The sequence below is a fragment of the Sciurus vulgaris genome (genome assembly GCF_902686455.1).
Source record: "Sciurus vulgaris genome assembly, chromosome: X".
Classification (NCBI taxonomy): domain Eukaryota; kingdom Metazoa; phylum Chordata; class Mammalia; order Rodentia; family Sciuridae; genus Sciurus; species Sciurus vulgaris.
The window spans coordinates 128,671,371-128,691,923 of NC_136471.1; the positions used below are offsets into that span (position 1 = coordinate 128,671,371).

Consider the following 20,553-nt stretch of genomic DNA (forward strand, 5'->3'; position numbering starts at 1 on the left):
GTACTCAAAAATGCCAACACAGTCCTTTGCTGTTAGACATACGTGGACATTGCCTTTAGCTTTTCTCAGCTGAGGTGCACTTGAGTTCACCTGCTATGGGTAAGAGCTGTGTGGGACACTGGTTGATTAGACAAGTGTCTAGCCATGCTATGGTTGGGGAAGGAAAACTGAAACTGTTTTGTAGCTTTGTGCCTTCAATCATTCACACAGAGGCACACTAGGTGGAACCCAGCCAGATGACTCAGAGCCTCACTGGCACTCATGGAAATTTCTTAATTTTTTGTCAGTCCACAGAGGTGAATTTGGTGAGTTATTATACCTTTCAGGTGACTTAAAAAGCAGTTGCTGGGGAGCTATCTACATCTATGTTTACGTACATTTCAAAAGTCAATGCATCCCAAAAATAACAAATGAAGAAATTTTTGAATGAATGATAACTTGCTTCTTAATTCTTTCTCTGACTTTTCCATGGCTGGTTTAGATTTTTTAAAAATGTGTCATCACATTAAAAAGATTAATAACACTTGGAACCTACTCCTATTCATATCTCATTTACATTTTGAAAGAAACCAGGAAACAAATTATTTTGTTTGAAAGAAACCAGGAAACATCCAACAAATTATTTTAATTCTATTTTTGGCTGTCCATCCTGTAGGGCACTTATGATAATTTAACAAAGAATGCAAGATCACCTGGCTATTTTGTCAAAATTGATTGGTATTTCCCTAGGTCATATAGATAAAACAGTTCTGTATTTTTGCAGAAAACAATATTTCAAATTGCATTTTGATATTCTTAAAATTCATAAAAATATAAACATGTAAATGTCCCTTAAAAAGATAGTCTTGCTGGTATGGTGACACACACTTGTAATCTCAGTGGCTCAGGATGCTGACAGGAGGATTCCAAGTCTAAAGCCAGTCTCAGCAACTTATCAAAACCTCAACTCAAAATAAAAAATAAAAAGGGGCTGGGGATGTAGCTCAATGGTTAAGCGTTCTGGGTCCAATCCCTAGTACCACACACACAAAGTTACACGTTCTCATGTTTTAAAATTTAGGTATTGTAACAATCACTCACTTTGCAGAAAACCAGAAAAACTGCATGGATGCCACAAACAGGTCCAAGAAGTGTCCCTGTGTCAGGAGAGCCGGCACCTGAGAGAATAATGTGTAATTATTACTGCAGAGTATTTCTGACAATGCTTGGTAACATCTCTGGAAACCTAATTTTAAATAGTAATGCAAATGGGATTATGTGAGGCTGTCATCAGTTCTTCCATCTGATTATGGGGCTTTCTGAAAACAAGAAGGTGCCTTCTTTAATTTAAGTACTTACAGTAAGTACCTCTGAGAGCTATAAAAATATTTATTTTCGTAAAATACTTTGCATTTACTGAAGTTATAAATAACAAAGCAATCTAAGCTGAGAGATGGAAGGCCCAGCCCTTGCAAAGGCAGTGGAGGACTGCCAGCTGCAGGCTTCCTGCCTAGCATTTAGAAATGGTAATAGGGAATGAAAGGAGCCTCTCATCACAGGAAGTGCTCAGGGAAGAGACAGAGCCGCCATTGTATCCAATTCTTTATCTTAAAAAAAGTAACACAGACAAAGGACAAAGAAGAGTGATGAGAGGAAAAAAACACCAAAAAAGCCCTCCTACATTCAGGTATAACAACTGATGGTTAGGCCCAAGAATGGCAACTAGGGTACAGGATATACTTGTGTTGTGCTGAATTTCCACACTGTTTTTATTATTATGGGCCACAAGTAGGGGATTTTGGATTGGGCGTTTTTCTGAAACACCCATTTACAAAATTGCCAAGGGCTCTCTGTCAATTGTAAGGATGCAGGGAGACCAGTCTTTCTGTACTTTTACTTGAAGCCAGTTATATGATATGTGGACCATTGCAAGTGGTGTTCCTATATCCATCCTTGCTTACCTTCCCATCTAACATAGCAGCTGGAGTGATCTTTCCCAAAGGGCACTTAATCTCATCACTACGAAACTTTGTATGTTCTGTAGCTGCCCGTCATGCTTTAAAACAAAACCCAAAGTACTTACCATGGCCTACAAGGGACCTCATGAATTCTGTGGCCTCTTTATCTCTCATCCTTCTTCCTCTTGCTTACTGCCCCTCAGCTGCTATGAACTAGTGCTGTCCCTTGACTATATTGGGCACCCTCCTATCTTGGGGCCTTTGCACTTGTTGTTCCTATAAGAGTGACTTTGAATTGAGAGTCTTTACCCCACCAGGAATACTAAACAAAACCCTTTCTTTTTAGAAAACAAGACATAGTGTGTGAAAAAATTGTTATCCATACTTAGAAAATGTGACACTGTCTCATTAGCCTAAAGAAAAAAGCCCACATTACTATTTTTCTATCTCTAGTTGCAAAGCAAAACTCACTGATAGAATTGATATGAAATGAGAAAGACTGTAAATTTTTTACACTGAAGAGTCAGGGATTTTCCATTTCAAGTGCTTTTATTTATCTGCAAGTTTAGTTTGCAAAATTCCAATATAAATAAAAACCACACACACACAAAACCAAAACACCAACATGGACTTGAACTAATCAGACTTGGTTTTCATGTGCTGTGTGTGCTCTTTCATAACCACTGAAGAATTTTTAAGATCATTCCAAGTCATATGAAACCACACTTTGTGAAACTCTTAAGTTTTAGATGACTTTGCAAGTTACTGTTTAGAGGACTGACATGTTGCATCACAGTAAAGCAGCCCCAGGAGGCCACAGGGAGAAAAAGATATCAAAATAGAACCCATACTTGATGGCCTCAAGCTGATGATTCAAAACCATCTGAAAACACAAATGTGTTTTAGTTTTATGCACCTTTTGGGGAAATTGCTGTAAGGAGGTAAAGTGTATATACAGACAGGCCTTCAGACTCCAACAATGGAAGATTGGAGAGTTGAGAGAAAAGAACTGGTGATAAAGTAAAAATGTGTAGGTCTGTAGATAACTTGGAAGTAAACTTTTTAAAACTATAAAAACAATGAACATATTATGACTTTCCAAGAGAAATATCAGCTGTAATCACATAGGCTTATATTTAAACAATTACACAAATTTTTCAAGCACGGGTTACAAAGGCCTCAAAGAAGTAATTTCCTGTTCAATTTATTAGGTAAATAAATACTGGTAGATTTGAAGGTTGAGGCAATGGACTTCCTCTGACAGATTAATGCCATTTTCATTTAAGCAGACCTAACACATCTGCCTTTAAGAACATGAAGACCCCTAACATCAGAAACTAAATGTCATAAAGAGTTTATGAAGAATTTGTGCAAACAAAAGAATGAATAGCTCCTTCAACTAAGCAAGAGGACTCTAAACCAAATTCCAACCATGGGATGAGTTATAGGGTAACTTTCAAGGCTCAAGGGAGATCTGTGAAGTGAGAAAAGAGGAAAAGAATGAAGCCCTAGTCAGATAAGATTAGCACCTAAAGACACTATTTCTTAGCCCCCATTGACTGGAGCACATTTCTCAGAAGTCAACATTTAGCTAATCTCAGATTTGGATTTTCTTTTTTTTTTTTTAAACAATAATGCCCCAGAGACCAGAAGTCATCCCACTTAGAGTTTATTTCATGTGATCCTTCTCAGCATGCAGTGTACCTTCTTGAGAAAAATGTTTTTTTTTTTTTTTTTCCCTTTGCTGTCCTGGTCCATATTATAAATTAATTTAGAAATAAAGAATTGTGCTAGAAACAATACTTATAAAAAGTCCATATGCTTGTTCACACATGAAAATATCCATCAGACTGTGTATTTGGAAGATAAGAATCTAGGATCAGCTGGGTGTGGTGGTACACACTTGTAATCCCAGTGGCTTGGGAGGCTGAGGCAGAAGGATTGCAAGTTCGAGGCCAGCCTCAGCAATTTAGTGAGGCCCAAAGCAACTTAGTGAGACCCTATCTAAAAAAAAAAAAAAAGAAAGAAAGAAAAAAAAAAGCAAAACAAAAAAAGGACTGGGGATGTGGATCAGTGGTTACGTGTTCCTGGGTTCAATCCCCAGTATCAAAAAAAAAAAAAAAAAAAAAAAAAGGAAAATAGAAAAACTAGGATCAGCGTGAGTTGGGCTTATTTATTTATGGTTATGTAGCTTAGGCAAGTTACTGCAGCTCTGTGAAATTGTTTCCTCATCTGTAAAGTCTCCAGAAGAACACTCATTTATTAGAGCTATAAAGAGGATCAAACAAGAGCCTTTTTGTGAGTACTTCTTAATTATGACTGCATCTTAAAATAACTGGAAGAATGATAGAAGCAATGTTGAAACCAGTGTCCCATCCTATAGGCTCAGACTGAATTGTCCTAGGCTGGGTCTCTGCTATCAGTGGGATTCAAAGTTCCCCCAGGAGATTCTAATATGCAGCCACTGCTGAGAACCACAGGCCTATTGTGAAGGCCCTGGAGAACAGACCCTGCAAAAATAAATCTGAATTTCTGACAGGCTCCTGGGTTATGCAGACCTGCTCTCAATCCCAGTCTGAGTACAGTGAGGTACTAAATAGCCAAAAAGTACAAAGCAATAGTCATCCACTCTTTCTTCCCAAAGGATGATGGTGGTGTGTGCTTCAGCAAATATCTTTTCCTTCTTCTTAGAACTGTTATAAGAATGCTATCTACAAGATTTTAAAGAGTATGAAAGGGTTGTACAAATAAAAGATATCCCTCAGGGTATCTGTTGTTACGGGAACATTCGTTTACAATTACAAGCACACCCAGTTGTTATGGTACCACTGCTCCCCACATTCATTACAAATTACGTAGGTCATCATCTGTTCATCTGGGTTTGAATTCTTCACCCAACTTGGAAGGAAAAGTGTTCCTCTGGCAATGACAGTAACCTTGCAATTGTATTTCTCACAGCGCCTGCATTTTATTTTATTTGTCTGTGTGCCATTGATCACTTGGGGAAGGTAATGTTCCTGGATACAAGATTCCGTGTAGGAAGCTCTCAACTGCTTCAGTTCCTTGTTTGCCATCTCCATGACAGTCATTTCAGCAAATTCTCTTGCAGACATAGTTCCAGAGAGCAAGTTTTGCTGTAAGTGAGAGTTTCTGGGGTTCTTCAAGTTGGCAACTTTGCTTCTGATACAAGCTTTATATTTTTTGATGTTCTTTGAATAAAGGGTAAAAATGTGCTCTTCAATTTCTCTTGCAAAGTTCTGCCACAAATCAGCTTTTGGCTGCTCTGTAGAAGAACTAGTTAAAGCTGCATGAAGAAGTTCTGTGCACTTAGTTCTCATGGGCATTGTGGGATCCTGCAACTCACTTGATCTCTTGCCATTGGACTTAGGGTCACTGCCCCCCAAATGCTCTTCTTTAGGCTCCATCTGAATAGCGCTATTTTCAGGCACCGCCATGTCATTGAGGTTTGCAACATCTTGGGAGGATTGCAGAGAATTAGAACTGCAGACGCCCAGGATGTCACCCTGACTTAGGTCATGAGAAAGTCCTGCATCTTCTTCTTTATTACCACCCAAAGGAAATAATTTAGGGCTGTCCCTTGGTTTCAAATGAATATCCTTATAAAGGGCTTTCCACTTTGACAGCAAACACTTAGCTTTCTTTCTCAAAGCCACAGAGGGGCAGTTTTTGAGGACTCTGTACACAGCTCTGACCACATCTGTCTCCTGGAGAAGCTCCTTAGTCATATAAATCATTTCTAGTTCAGTAAGGTGGTTGCCAAGATCCTCAAAATTTCTTTTAGACATCAGTTGCTCAATAAGGGAAGCTCTGGCAGCTGTCTGGTTTTTGTCAGACATATTTGCAGCTGCAAAGAAAAAAAGAGGTTTCAGTTTCTTAAGCTTGTCTTTGCTAGTCAAAACTCCTGGATAGTGAAATTGCACTTTCTGCCAGTTATATACACAATGTTTTCTGAAGAAATAATGTAACATAAATGAGTGTGACATGTTAGAAAATGGAATCTGCAACAGGGAATGGTTTAGTTTCAAGAGTTTTATTCTCAGTTGTTGAAGGGAAAAAAATGGCATGGAAGAGTTTTTGGTGTAACATTAAAAAGATTGCTGGAGGATCTGCTCTAACTCCACCTCTAATCATACTAATCAAAATCTTTCTTTCTCAAGATTAGTCAATTCATTTGATGATCATGTTGGGGAAGAAATCATATCCATGTCAACATCAATATGGTAATGCTGAGCAATGTTGAACTATTTTCCCCTCATATGCAGCTCTATAACTGAAATACTTGATGATTTTATAATCTTTAAAGTGATACTTTTCTGAATATAAAAGAACAAGAAACAGAACAAAAGGGGGATGTTAATACCTTGAGCAACCTAAAGAAATCTTGTGATAGCACAGGCTGAGAAGCAGCTGGAACTAGATCTGGTGGGCACCAAAAATCAACAGGTAGCACTGAATTGACACCTGAATCTTTTGAACAGGATAGTGATTCAAATGATTTATGACTTTGGACTTACTAGTCCCCACCAAGTTTGGTCTCGTTAACTTTTTTTTTTTTTTTTAATTTTGCATTGGGGCTGAACCCAGAGGCATTCAAACACTGATTCACATCCCAAGCCCTTTTTTATTTATTTGAGACAGGGTCTCAGTAAGTTGCTTAGTGCCTTGCTGAGTTGCTAAACTGGCTGTGAACTCCCGATCCTCGTACCTCAGCCTCCCAAGTCACTGGGATTACAGGCATGTGCCACTGTGCCTGGTTGGTCTCATTAACTTTTAAAAAGAAACTTTTAAACGTAAAAAGTTGCTGCATGATTATGTCTGTGTGAACCTTGTCTGGGCAGGCAAATGTTCACTGTATCTAAGCAGTCTATTTTTTCCCTCCACGTAATATACATTATCTTGTATACAAAAACCCCTCAGATCTATATTTTTTCCATCTGGCTTAAATGTGAACACCAGCATCTAGATGGTAGGGAACTTTTCTTTTCAGAAGTCCATGGATTTGATTTTTATATTAATCAATTATCACTGAACAAACACAGGATAAGAACACGGAAGTGATTCCGGAAAGAATTCATGCAATCTTTCTATAAACCATCTGATAAGTACCTTTTAATCAGTAATCCTACTTCTACAAATTTTCCCTTAAATAGAAGAATGTTTTAAACGATATGGAACATGATGATGCAATAATGTAACCATTTAAAATCACACTTACAGAGAACACTTAATGACAGGGGAAATAATCATAATATTAGGTGAAAAAAATCAGGATGTATAACTAAGTAGACAAATGATCAAACAATGAGGTACCATATGATCCAGCAGATCTACTCAAGAAAAATGAAAGTGTACATCCACACAAAAGTTGTACACAAACATTCATGGCAGCATTATTCATAATAATGAATAATTATTAAAAATGGAAAAACCCTAAAAGTCCATCAACTTATGCACATGGATAAATAAAATGCATACATCCATATTATAGAATATTTTTCAGAAATAAAAATAAAGCACAGATTCATGCTACAATATGAAATCAACCTTGAGAACATTATGCTAAGCGATAGAAGCTAGATACAAAAATCCACATATTAATTTATATGAAATGTTCAGAATAAGCAAATCTATAGAGACAGAAAACAGATTGACTAGGTGGGACTGGGGCAGGAGGGCAGTGGAGTAAAAAAGAAAGGGGAGTGGCTGCTAATGGGCACTAGGTTTTCTTTGAGGGGTCGGAGGCAAAAATCTTCTAAAGTTGACTGTGGCAATGGTTTCTATAATCAAATACACCAAGAACCACTGAGCTATATATTTTAATTAATGAACAATATATGAATTATACTTGACTAAAGCTAGATCTAGAGGTTGGGGTTGTGACTCAGTGGTAAAGTGCTTGCCTAGCATGTGCGAGACACTGGGTTCCATCCTGGGCACCACATTTAAATAAAATAAGGGTATTGTGTCTATCTATAACTTATACATAAAATAAAAAAACACTTGTAGGATTATAAAAAACAGACCTAAATTTTATGTAAAAATTACATATGAAAAGACAGATAGGAGATGCACAAAATTTTAAGGAGTGGCATTTTCTGAGTGGTCAGATTTTAGGAGATTTTTATGTGTTTATTCTTTTCTGTATCTTTTGTGATAAGCATGTGTTGTTTTCATAATCAGAAAAATTCTACTCTAGTATAATTTAAAGATAACCTACATACATGTGAGATACACACCTACTGAAAAATGGCATGGGAAGTCAATTAGTCAATTTCCACCTTCCTTCAGGAAGGTAAAGATTGTCTTTAAAGTGGCTGCATTGCCTGGGCATGGTGGTAACACATGCCTGTAATCCAACTGACTTGGGATGCTGAGGCAGAAGGGCAGTGGAGTTTAAGGCCAACTTCAGCAACTTAGCTAGATTCTAAGCAATTTAGTGAGATCCTGTCTCAAAATAAAAAATAATAGTGGCTGCATCATCTGTGGCTTTGCATTCAGATGAGGGCTCACAATTTCCTCAGAAGTTGATCACTGAATTCAAACAGTTCCATCTTCCCTCAAGCTCTGTCCCCCAATATGAAAAGGTAAGTTCCCACTGGTGTTTCCCAACTGAAAGATGACCAAGAGTCATCACAGTCTTGATAATTTTACCACCAGAGGGAGCAGCAAAACCTGGGTAGTCTTTTTTTTTGTTGTTCTTTAAAGTCAGTTTAATCATCACTCAGAGGGTCATCAATTCAGGATCTTAAGACAATTTTTCTAATTACTGAGAACTAGTACTTCTTTTTTCCTTTAAAAAACTTCCACTTTTCAAGACTAAAACCAGTAACAGAGGTCTTCCTAAGAATCGAAGGCCCAATAAACAAAGAACAGGTAAGACAGCACAGAGAAATAGCAAGTACACACCCTCAATTGCTGAACATTTCTCTCGGCTTGTGTTCTTTAGATCTTGAGGAAGTCAAGCAGTTGAGTCACAATGGTAAGGCTCAACACACCTGAACCCTGACCCACTTGGTGGAAAGTTCCTTCACAAACAAGAAATGTCCATTCTACCTGTATTCTCAGCACACTGCTAGTGAAGAAATCAGAAATGAGGTGTACCAGATGTTCAGAAAGGTGGCTAGTTAAGAGACAGGCCTACATTGCCCACAAGATGAGCAGTATTTGACTCAGATCAGAATTTCTCAAGTGAGGATCAGAGTTTCTGAAGGGGAATTTGACCACAGCTTCAGGGTTTCAGTGGTATGAAAGCAGTTGTTTGCTTTGCAGCAAAATGTTTTTACCACTTTTGTAAATCTACAGAAGTTAATGCATTCATGTGTCAAAAAACTAAACAATACTCTGCTCTTCATTTCATATGTTCTTTTGTTTGATGCTATGAACATGGGTGTACAACTATTTCTTCAACTCCCTGCTTTTGATTCCACCCAGAAGTGGAATTGCAAGATCATATATAATTCTGTTTTAAAATTTTTTTTTTGGTACTGGGAATTAAATCCAGGGGTGTTTATCCACTGAGCCACATCCCCAGCTCTTTTTCATGTTTTATTCTGAGACAGGGCCTAAGTTGCTGAAGATGGTCTTAAATGTGCAATCCCCCTGCCTTAGTCTCTTGAATCACTGGGAATACAGGTTTATGACACTGCACCCGGCCAGATTTTATTTTTTTTTTATTTTTTATTTTTTTGCAGTGCTGGGGATTGAACCCAGGGCCTTGTGCTTGCGAGGCAGGCACTCTACCAACTGAGCCATATCCCCAGCCCCAGATTTTAATTTTTAAAGAAACTCCCATACTGTTTTCCTAGTTTTGTTTTTGATGGAACTGGGGATTGGGGTTGAACCCAGGGGCACACTACCCTAAGCTACATGCCTAGATCCTTTAATTTTTAAAATGTGAGATAGGGCCTTGCTAAATTGCTGAGACAGGCCTCAAACTGGTGATCCTTTTGCCTTAACCTCCTAAGTCACTGGGATTACAGGTGTGCACCAATGTGCTTGGCTCTCCTTTGTATTTTTAACAGCGTTTCAATGCTGTCAAACTTTCTATACTCCCTATGAGACAATCACATGGTCATAAAGCATTTATTGCCCTAGGACTTTGTAATAATGGAAACCAAAGGAACACAAAACTTGAGAATTGCCACAAAAAGATAAAATAAGGTATGTATACATTTCAGTTCTACTTAGTTAACTCAACAAATATTTATTATATGCTAGGATGTGCTAGATGCCGAGCCTAAAGAGGTGATCTCTCCACTGAAAGAGTTGACAGCCTACTGTCAAAAGAATACTGACAAGAAACTGGCCAATTATGTAGTGAGTTCACAAGGACAGATTACAGGCCACTAGAAGAAACGCCCAGAAGGGTGGATACCAAACTCCGTTTGGGTTCTCCACCATCTGGCCAGTTGCAATTTACTCCGATTCGTGGCACTGGGTTAAAGGGATCATCCTCTAGTACAGAACTCAGAAAGATATTTCTTCACTATCCTGTTTAAAGCCCTTCAGAAGTTCTCCTCTGTTCTCAAGGTATCACCCAAGATCCTTAGCAAGGTGATGAAAAGAGATACTTCTAGGCCTCCCTCTTGACTACTCTCAGCCACAGATGGGTACTGCCCATTTCACAGCTTTGGGCCTTTGCTCCAGTGGCTCCCTAAGCATGGCCTCTTTCTTATCATAAGTGGTTCTCAACCCTGACTGTATATTAGAATCATCTGGGGAAATTAAATAATGAAAATTAAAACAATGCCAGGGCCTTAACCCAGATAGAATGAATCAGAGTCTCTGAGGGTAAGGCCTAGATATTTGTTCAGTTCTCCAGCTGATTTTGATTTAAACCACACACAGACACAACCCCATTCCTTCCCCCACATCATTCCCCTCCCTGCACCAGCAGCAGTAGGACCTCCCAGATAGACTGCCATCAACCCCAAAGACAGCTGCTCCTGGACCAATGCACAGAACCTCTATGACTTTGGATTTTGATAGATGAGTCCTCTTAAAGCAGAAAACACTACTGTGTACAAATCACCTGACAACCTTTACCAACTACAAATGGTGATTATGTTGTAAGCATCATGAGGTATACAATGCCTGATATTCACTTCCTCACTTACCTGTTAACAGAAGACAATGTACATTTACTGAGCAATTCTATATGCCATACAAACTCATGTCATCTCAATCGGCACAATAAGCTTATCTCCTTCTTGCAAGTCAGAAAACCTGTTAAAAAATCAAATAATTGCAGTGTTTTTTCATAGTGTTTACTACATTTAAAAAACATTTGTCTGTCTGCCTTCCCCCCAAGACCATAAGAACTACATCTGTTTTATTTACCTATATATGCCTGCCCAGTGCTTACTATTGCTCAAGAAATGTTTTGTTAAACAAGTGACAAGCATCCAGGATGCTCTCTCTCCTGTCTGCTTGTTAGCTTCATTTCTTTTCACTGCCAACCAACTTGCTTGTACTCACTGCACCTAAGCCCAATGCTCCTCAGTTTCTTCCCTGGGAGATGAATCCCATCTCAATTCTATTTCAAAAAAGTCATTCAAGAAATCCTAAATTAAAAAAAAAACGAAAACAAAAACAAAGAGTGGAGAAGCTATTTTGAAAATCTATATTCTAACCAAATAGAAAATTTCGAAGACATCAACAGGTTTCTAGAGACATATGAATTGCCTAAACTGAAGGAGGAGGACATACAAAATTTAAATGGATCAATTTCAAGTAATGAAGTAGAAGAGGTCATCAAAAGCCTACCAACAAAGAAAAGTCCAGGACCAGATGGGTTCTCAGCCGAGTTCTACAAAATCTTTAAAGAAGAGCTCATTCCAATACTTCTCAAAGTATTCCATGAAATAGAAGAGGAGGGTACCCTCCCAAACTCATTCTATGAAACCAATATTACCCTGATACCCAAGCCAGACAGAGATAAATCGAGGAAAGAAAATTTCAGACCGATATCATTAATGAACATTGACGCAAAAATTCTCAATAAAATTTTAGCAAATCGCATACAAAAATATATTAAAAAGATAGTGCACCACGATCAAGTGGGTTTTATCCCAGGGATGCAAGGTTGGTTCAACATCCGGAAATCAATAAATGTAATTCACCATATCAACAGACTTAAAGTCAAGAACCACATGATTATTTCAATAGATGCAGAAAAAGCATTTGATAAAATACAACACCCCTTCATGCTCAAAACACTAGAAAAAATAGGGATAGTGGGAACATTCCTTAACATTGTAAAGGCCATCTATGCTAAGCCCATGGCTAATATCATTCTAAACGGTGAAAAACTGAAAGCATTCCCCCTAAAAACTGGAACAAGACAGGGATGCCCTCTTTCACCACTCCTATTCAATATCGTTCTTGAGACTCTAGCCAGAGCAATTAGACAGACCAAGGAAATTAAAGGAATACGAATAGGAAAAGAAGAACTCAAACTATCCCTATTTGCGGATGATATGATTATATACTTAGAGGAACCAGGAAATTCCACCAGAAAACTCTTAGAACTCATAAGTGAATTCAGTAAAGTGGCAGGTTACAAGATCAATGCTCATAAATCCAATGCATTTTTATACATAAGTGAGGAATCCTCAGAAAGAGAAATTATGAAAACTACCCCATTCACCATAGCATCGAAAAAAATAAAATACTTGGGAATCAATCTCACAAAAGAGGTAAAAGACCTCTACGATGAGAACTACAGAACACTAAAGAAAGAAATCGAAGAAAACCTTAGAAGATGGAAAGATCTCCCATGTTCTTGGATAGGCCGAATTAATATTGTCAAAATGGCCATACTACCAAAAGTGCTATACAGATTCAATGCAATCCCAATTAAAATCCCAATGACGTACCTTACAGAAATGGAGCAAGCAATCATGAAATTCATCTGGAAGAATAAGAAACCCAGAATAGCTAAAGCAATCCTTCGCAGGAAAAATGAAGCAGGGGGTATCGCAATACCCGAACTTCAACTTTATTACAAAGCAATAGTAACAAAGACGGCATGGTACTGGTACCAAAATAGACAGGTAGATCCATGGTACAGAATAGAGGACACAGAGACAAACCCAAATAAATACAATTTTCTCATACTAGACAAAGGCGCCAAAAATATGCAATGGAGAAAAGATAGCCTCTTCAACAAATGGTGCTGGGAGAATTGGAAATCCATATGCAACAGAATGAAACTAAACCCATATCTCTCACCCTGCACAAAACTCAACTCAAAATGGATTAAGGACCTTGGAATCAGACCAGAGACTCTGCAGATTATAGAAGAAAAAGTAGGTCCCGATCTTCAACATGTCGGCCTAGGACCAGACTTCCTCAACAGGACTCCCATAGCACAAGAAATAAAAGCAAGAATCAATAACTGGGATAGATTCAAACTAAAAAGCTTTCTCTCAGCAAAGGAAACTATCAGTAATGTGAAGAGCGAGCCTACAGAGTGGGAGAATATCTTTGCCAATCATACTTCAGATAGAGCACTAATCTCCAGAATCTATAAAGAACTCAAAAAACTCTACACCAAGAATACAAATAATCCAATCGACAAATGGGCTAAGGAAATGAACAGACACTTCACAGAAGATGTACAAGCAATCAATAAACATATGAAAAAATGTTCAACATCTCTAGTAATAAGAGAAATGCAAATCAAAACCACCCTAAGATTCCATCTCACCCCAATTAGAATGGCGATTATCAAAAATACAAGCAACAGGTGCTGGCGAGGATGTGGGGAGAAAGGTACACTCATACATTGCTGGTGGGGCTGCAAATTAGTGCAGCCACTCTGGAAAGCAGTGTGGAGATTCCTTAGAAAACTTGGAATGGACCCTCCATTTGACCCAGCTATCCCACTCCTTGGCCTATACCCAAAGGATCTAAAATCAGCATACTACAGAGATACAGCCACATCAATGTTCATAGCTGCTCAATTCACAATAGCCAGACTATGGAACCAACCTAGATGCCCTTCAATTGACGAGTGGATAAAGAAACTGTGGTATATATACACAATGGAATATTACTCAGCCATAAAGAATGACAAAATTATGGCATTTGCAGGCAAATGGATGAAATTGGAGAATATCATGCTAAGTGAGATAAGCCAATCTCAAAAAGACAAGGGACGAATGATATCGCTAATAAGTGGAGGATGACACATAATGGGGGGGAGAGAAGGGTTAGTGTTAGGGTTAGAGTTAGGGTTAGGGAGGGGGGCAAGTATGGAGGAAGAAAGTACTGTATAGAGGGTAAAGAGGGGTGGGAGGGGTGGGGGGAAGGGGAAAAAATAACAGAATGAATCAAACAACATTACTGTATGTGGATTTATGATTACACAAATGGTATGCCTTTGCGCAATGTACAGAGAGGCAACATGTATCCCATTTGTTTAAAAAAAAAAAAAAAAACAAAAAAAAAACAAAACAAAAAAAAAAAACAAAGAGTGGAGCATTGGGGCTGGGGTTGTGGCTCAGTGGTAGAGCACTTGCCTAGCATGTGTGAGGCACTGGGTTCATCTCAGCACCACATATAAATAAATGAATAAAATAAAGGTCCATCAACATCTTAAAAAAAAAAAAAAGAGTGGAGCACGGTGGCACACACCTGTAATCCCAATGACTCAGAAGGCTGAGGCAGGACTCCAAGTTCAAGGCCAGCCTCAGCAACTTAATGAGGCCCTAAGAAACTTAGCAAGACACTGTCTCAAAAAAAGAAAAAGAAAAAAGAAAAAAAGGCTGGGGATATAGCTTAGTGTGTAAAGCACCCCTGGGTTCAATCCCTAGTACCCAAAACAAAACCACACAAACACAAAACAAAAACCCAAATAAACCATTGTGGACTAATCAAGTGGGTCTGAGAAGCAAGTCTTTTGGAAATGGAGGGTCAAGAAAGTATAGTTGCCAGAATTGAGGGGTATTGAGCAAGTTGGCTCAGTTTTTTGGTCATTCTGTGTCTTAGTTTCTTCATCTACAAAAAGGGAAAATCCAATATCCTGAGATTAATGAGAATTAAACTTGGTAGTTTTTATAAAGTGCTTAGAATTATGCTTGTGGGTCTACAATTAAGTTTTATATCTACCATACCAGGTGTTGTTCCAGAGCAAAGGTCAGACACACAGTTTAGGTTCTGCAGACTGTGTAGACTCCTCAACTCTACTGCTCTTGTAGCAGGAACAGTTGACACAGAAAATACATATATGAACCGGCATGACTTGGTTCTGATATAACTTTTTTACAAAAGTAGGCACACTGGATTTAGCCACAGGCCCTACCGAGTCTGTTGACTCCTCTCTAGAGCAGTGATGTCCCACAGAAATATAATTCAAGCCACATATCTAAATTTTTCTAGCTGCATGCAGTGACCCATGCCTATAATCCCCGCGACTCAGTAGGCTGAGACAGGGGGAATGCAAGTTGAAGTCTCTGCAACTTAGTAAGACCCTGTCTCAAAATTAAAAAAAAAAGGTCTGGGGCCGTTGAGGGGGCACACGCCTGTAATTCCAGAGGCTTGGGAGGCCGAGGCAGGACGAGAGCTGTTTTGAAGCCAGAGTCAGCAACTTAGCAAGGCTGTAAGCTACCTAGAGAGACGGTCTCAAAAAAAAAAAAAAGTTGGGCATGTAGCTCAGTTGTTGAGCGCCCCCTGGATTCAATTCCGAGTATCAAATTAAAAATTTTTAAAAATACAATTAGGTGAAATCAATTATATTTAACCTAGTGCATCCAAAATATTGTCTTTTATTTTTCTCTGTTCTTTTTAAATGTGGTGCTAGGAGCTAAACCAGGAACTCACTGAGTTATAATCCCAACTACCCCAATATTTTATAATTGGTATAAACAAATTGGGATATTTTAATTATTAAAATGAATTTCCCCAAATTTTCCGTTTTAAACTTATAGTACATCTCAATTCTGACTCATCACTACAAGTTCTCAAGCCTTATGGAACTAGTATCTACCTTACTGGACAACCAAATTGTAGAACAATGCTAATATGAATGATTCTTAGATATACACCTGCACCTCTAGCTTCTAAATACACACCGAAAATAAGTTTCTATAGTGCCAGCGAGAGTAGGCCCTAAATATTAGATTGAATATATAAAAACTTGTAAATATTAATATTACATATGGGCAAGGTGCCCACATCTGCACTAAAATTGCCTAAACCCTGAGAAGTACCAGATGAAAGCTCACGGTGAAAATTTCCGAAAGCTGATAACAAATCAACAGTAACTTAGATTTGGCTAAATTTTAAATTTTTTTTTTCAAACCTAAAGAGAAAATTTAACTTTCTAACCCTAACCCATGTACAACTCTCCAGCTTCAAGGGGAGCCCCTCCCTCAACCGAAGCAAAACAATACCAAATGTTGACAGGGGTGCTGCATTTTCTGAACAGCCAAGGCAACGCTACACTAGGACTCTTTCCCATAATGAAAATTTCTAATAAAGGTGCAGCGAGGGGAGGGACCAGTCCAGGGGCCCGGTCTGGCAGGGATCCGGGTTCCGGTGCGTGAGGTCGAGCACTCAAGCAAAATCTGCAGCTAAATAAACATCCCAAGGTGACCGCCCGGTAGCCAGCACTGGAGCAGCCGCGGCCCCGAAGGTTCCGCCCACCCGGGCGACCTCGGCTGGAGGGGAGGGTGCGGGACAGGGCCTACCCGGCCCAGGGCGCACCGGAGAGCCTCCGCGAGCGTGGCAGCATTCCGCCGGAACATGGGCCCGCCCAGCTGAAGGGCAGAGACCAGGGCGACACAGCAGCGTAGGTCACTGAAAAGCGCAGGCGCAGCCCCGGAGCCCTCAGCGCTTCCGCGTCCAGAGAGAACATCCGGTTCCCAGGACTGTATGACGAAAGCTCAACCAATCTAAGTCCACGGACCAGAGAACGTGGGCGTGGGACCTAGCGCGTGCGTGTAAGGAAATGGCGCCTGCGCAGAGCGGTTCGTGGCTGTGGGGCTGTCCTTCCGCGGTTCCCTGAGGGAGGAGCTAGCACACGCCTGGGCCTGAATTGAAACTAACTTGGCTGCCGGTTTTTTTTTTTGTTTTTTTTTTTTTTTAAGCAGCGAAGTGCTCTGCAACTTATCCTTTCTGCTTTCTTTTAAGACAATTAGTACAGTGCTCAGCTAGATGCTGATATAATTGTGGACATAAATGTGAATCGTCTGTTTAACAGTAATTAATCCAACACATTTATTGCACAGTAGTAGACGTTCTTTAAATAGCTGCAACCAGAACTTCTCATCTGTGCACATTTTTTGCCTGCAAGTGTTCACTAAAACCACAATGATGGTTGAACTCGAGAATGTGGCAGTCTCCTTTTCTGATCCCCTGTTCCAAGATAATTTGAGGAAAAGTTAAAGGAAGCAAAGTTGGATTGGATGCTGTTCAGAAAGCAGGGTGACTGTGATTGAATAACGTAATAAATCTTACCTACAAGGAGGGAGGACAAGACGAGTGATGCATATTGGTCATGATAAGGAATAGTCATTTTTTGTCTTTGGACAATGTTTATGTTTTGTCACTGTTAAGAAATGATTATAAAGGAGTCATGTTTTTGTCACGATCCATCACTGTCAGAGAATAGCCTCCTCTGATGTTGATGTTCTGCAAAATTATTTGTGTTCTATAAGCGAACACCAAGGTCCAACTGAATACTGAGCCAATTTGGTGCTGTTAATGGTTGCTTTTCTCTTTCTCTCCAGTCTTTAAACTACTACAGGGATAAGCTGTTTGCTGCTTTTAAACTTTAAAGCAATTTGCACTTAGGGATTATATTTTGTTAAAGAAAAAATATGATAGGACACTTGTTAAAACATGATAAGGAAGACCTTTTCAGAACCATCTCTATAGATATAGGGGGGCCACTGTAATCAGGTCCTTATGCTCCCCAAACAGCATGGACAAGTGGAAGTTTATAGCCAAGGAAGGCAGGGGAACAGTGACTGGAAAACTATCAAAAGGAAACCTTAGTGGTAAGGGAGAGTCTGGCTAAATCGACCTAATAGGATTCTTGCTGGAGACAGGCCAAGACCAGACATAACCTGGGGAAGGGGTAAAGGAGAATGAGGGACTTCGATCAGATACTGAATGTGATCAGGTATTGAGAGTAGGAAGTTCTTGCAAAACTGACATAACAAGGCTCTTTGCTAAACTAGGTCTTACAAGGAAATCCACAGTCAGCCTAGGAGAAGTTTCAGTAGCCTGAATATATTTTGGCCAACAAAATAATTTTTGTCAGTCTTTACTTTTGCCTGTTAAAAGAAAAACTGTACATGATTTAAATTTAGCAGATTTCATTTGAGTAAAGAACTTGTGATTCATGAGTTGGGCAATGCTGAGATCCAGGAAAGGTTCAGAGAACTCCATGGGCAGTATTTATTAGACAAAGAATAGACGTAAAGTACTGTATAGAAATAGGTTTATTGGTTGCAACTTCACATTTGCCTTGTCTTCCTTCTCTATTGTTACTTTTTTGGGTTCATTTTCGGAGTACTCTTGGTCCCCTTTGGAAATACCCAGTTAAAAATTTGGAGAACTATAGGTGTCCAGAATAACATCTCTGGTTTTGAACAGTGACCTAGAAGAATTCTTCCTTCGTGTTCAGATTTGTAACATTCAATTCTTAAAATATTTAATATTTGTCCAAACAATTGTACTGGGCTAAGGATGTGGCTCAGTGGTAGAGCACTTTCCTAACATATACGAGGCCCTGAGTTTGATTCCCAGCACCAAACAAAACAAAAACTCCAATTTTGTTCAAAGTATGAAGACTCAACCTAAAGGGGTTAGTTTAGAAACTAGAAGTCATTTTAGAAACTATCAGTAGAACCTTGTGGAATATAATAACCATTTTCTCATGAATTCTGAATTTAGGGAGGAAAAGAAATTAGGCAAGATCCTAAGAGACAAGAATAAAAATGACCCAGGCTTTCTTCTGGTGTGAAGGAAAAAACATTATGTCACCTAAGAGGCAAATTAAAATTATTGGGTAGGCCTGCCTTGCCCACTACAGTTTGCCACATGTGGCTAATTACATTTAGATAAAATTTAAGATTTAGTTCCTCAGCTACACTAGCCAAATGTCAAGTTCTTAGTAGCCATCTGTGACTACTACTGAGCACCATATTGGGTAGCACAGATTGAGAACACGTCCATTGCTGCAGAAAGTTCTGTTAAATAGTGCTGGTTGGAATACAAAAAAGGTTGCTGAGTTCTTTTGGGCAATTTAAAGTAGACTATAAAAGTACTTTTATGATAATTTATCATACATACATGTTTTTCATGCCTTCGTTTTAAACTAATCTTTCAGCTGTTCTGATACTCTGGAATTCTCTTTGATAAATTTCCCCTGGTACAGCAGAAACCCCTTTGCAATTCTTATGAAGTCTCTGAGTGGTGATATTGATATTCTGAGCTCACATAGACAGCCCTTTCCTGAAAATTCCCTAGGAACAGAGGTGAAATCCTTATGGGTCCTCTCCAGAGTCTAATGTTACACATTACTCAGGGAATAGTTACAGATGTTTTCCATGGAATGAAGTCAGAGAAACTACATCTTTCTGGGTTCTAAGTTGCTGACTGATTAAACACCAGACACAGGACCAGACACAGGGCTTAACTAGGGATGTTCTTATAGACCACAGAACATAAATACATGGGATAAAAAGATGAACAGTTTCCTTCAAATCTAAGGAGTTACAGAATGTCAGGAAACATAATGAAAAAGCATAGAGTATAGAAACAAATCATGTTTAAGTTCTGCAATATATACCTCAGACTTATGCAGGTGCAATAACAGAGAAGTAGTGAACTTTCCTAGAAAAAGGAAGTTTGAAGGAAGAGTTAGTTTCTGCACAGATGAGGCAATGTCCAGCTGGAGGACTAGGGACTGATTAAACGAGTGGTTCTCTACCAGGAGCAGGGAAGGGGGAGCATATACCAAGTATCTGGGAGAGCTTTTGTTAAACACAGCACTCAGCCTTTCTTTAAGTTGGGCAGGATTCGGGGGGTGGGTAAGGTAGGGAGGGATACTGGACTTCTGATTTAAAACCATTTTTTTCCTCCTACATTAAGGATTCTTCACTTTTAAACATTGTTTAGGAACTTCCTTTATTATTATAGCCTTTTTTTTTTTTTTTATATTTAAGTATCATAGAGGATGATTGAGTTGTATTTTAGTTCACTTTTGTTGAGGAATGACTTAAACACAGTAAAGTACACAAATCTTAAGGTTACATCTTGGTAAAATTAGATATATACCCAGTTATTCATCACCTAGATTAAGATGTAAACATTTCCTCTACAGGGCTTCCTCTGTCTGCCCTTCCCACCATCCCAGGTAACTTCTATCTGACATCTTTCTTCATGATTTCATCTCTTTGGGATTGATCAATATGGACTCATATTGCATATACTAGTTTGTATTTAACTTCTTTCATTCAATATTGTGTCTATGGAATTCACCCTGTTGTGGTTTTTCATTCTATGTAATATTGGTCTTATACATCTCCCATATTTTACTGTTGATGGAAATTTGAATTGTTTTCAGTTTTGGACTATTATG

At 38.9% G+C, this 20,553-nt stretch overlaps 1 protein-coding gene across 7 annotated transcripts; it reads right to left on the minus strand.

Annotated features, from left to right (window-relative positions):
* Positions 1-3,970: 3,970 nt before the first annotated feature.
* TCEANC (transcription elongation factor A N-terminal and central domain containing) lies at positions 3,971-16,810 on the minus strand. 7 transcript variants are annotated; one of them, XM_079123242.1, is made up of 4 exons: positions 16,652-16,800; positions 14,598-14,691; positions 11,075-11,183; positions 3,971-5,802 (listed from the first exon to the last, which is right to left on the minus strand). In XM_079123242.1, exon 4 carries the CDS (start codon positions 5,792-5,794, stop codon positions 4,736-4,738), a length of 1,059 nt encoding a protein of 352 aa, XP_078979368.1. In that variant the 5' UTR covers positions 5,795-5,802; positions 11,075-11,183; positions 14,598-14,691; positions 16,652-16,800; the 3' UTR covers positions 3,971-4,735. The 7 variants fall into 7 exon arrangements, with proteins under 7 accessions (XP_078979368.1, XP_078979367.1, XP_078979366.1 ...); XM_079123241.1 differs by having other exon boundaries at positions 15,265-16,800; XM_079123240.1 differs by having other exon boundaries at positions 15,077-16,800.
* Positions 16,811-20,553: the final 3,743 nt, after the last annotated feature.

What these genes read in the sequence shown, in the direction of transcription:
- TCEANC (XM_079123246.1), bottom strand. Translation starts at nt 5,794, where the DNA reads ATGTCTGACAAAAACCAGACAGCTGCCAGAGCTTCCCTTATTGAGCAA.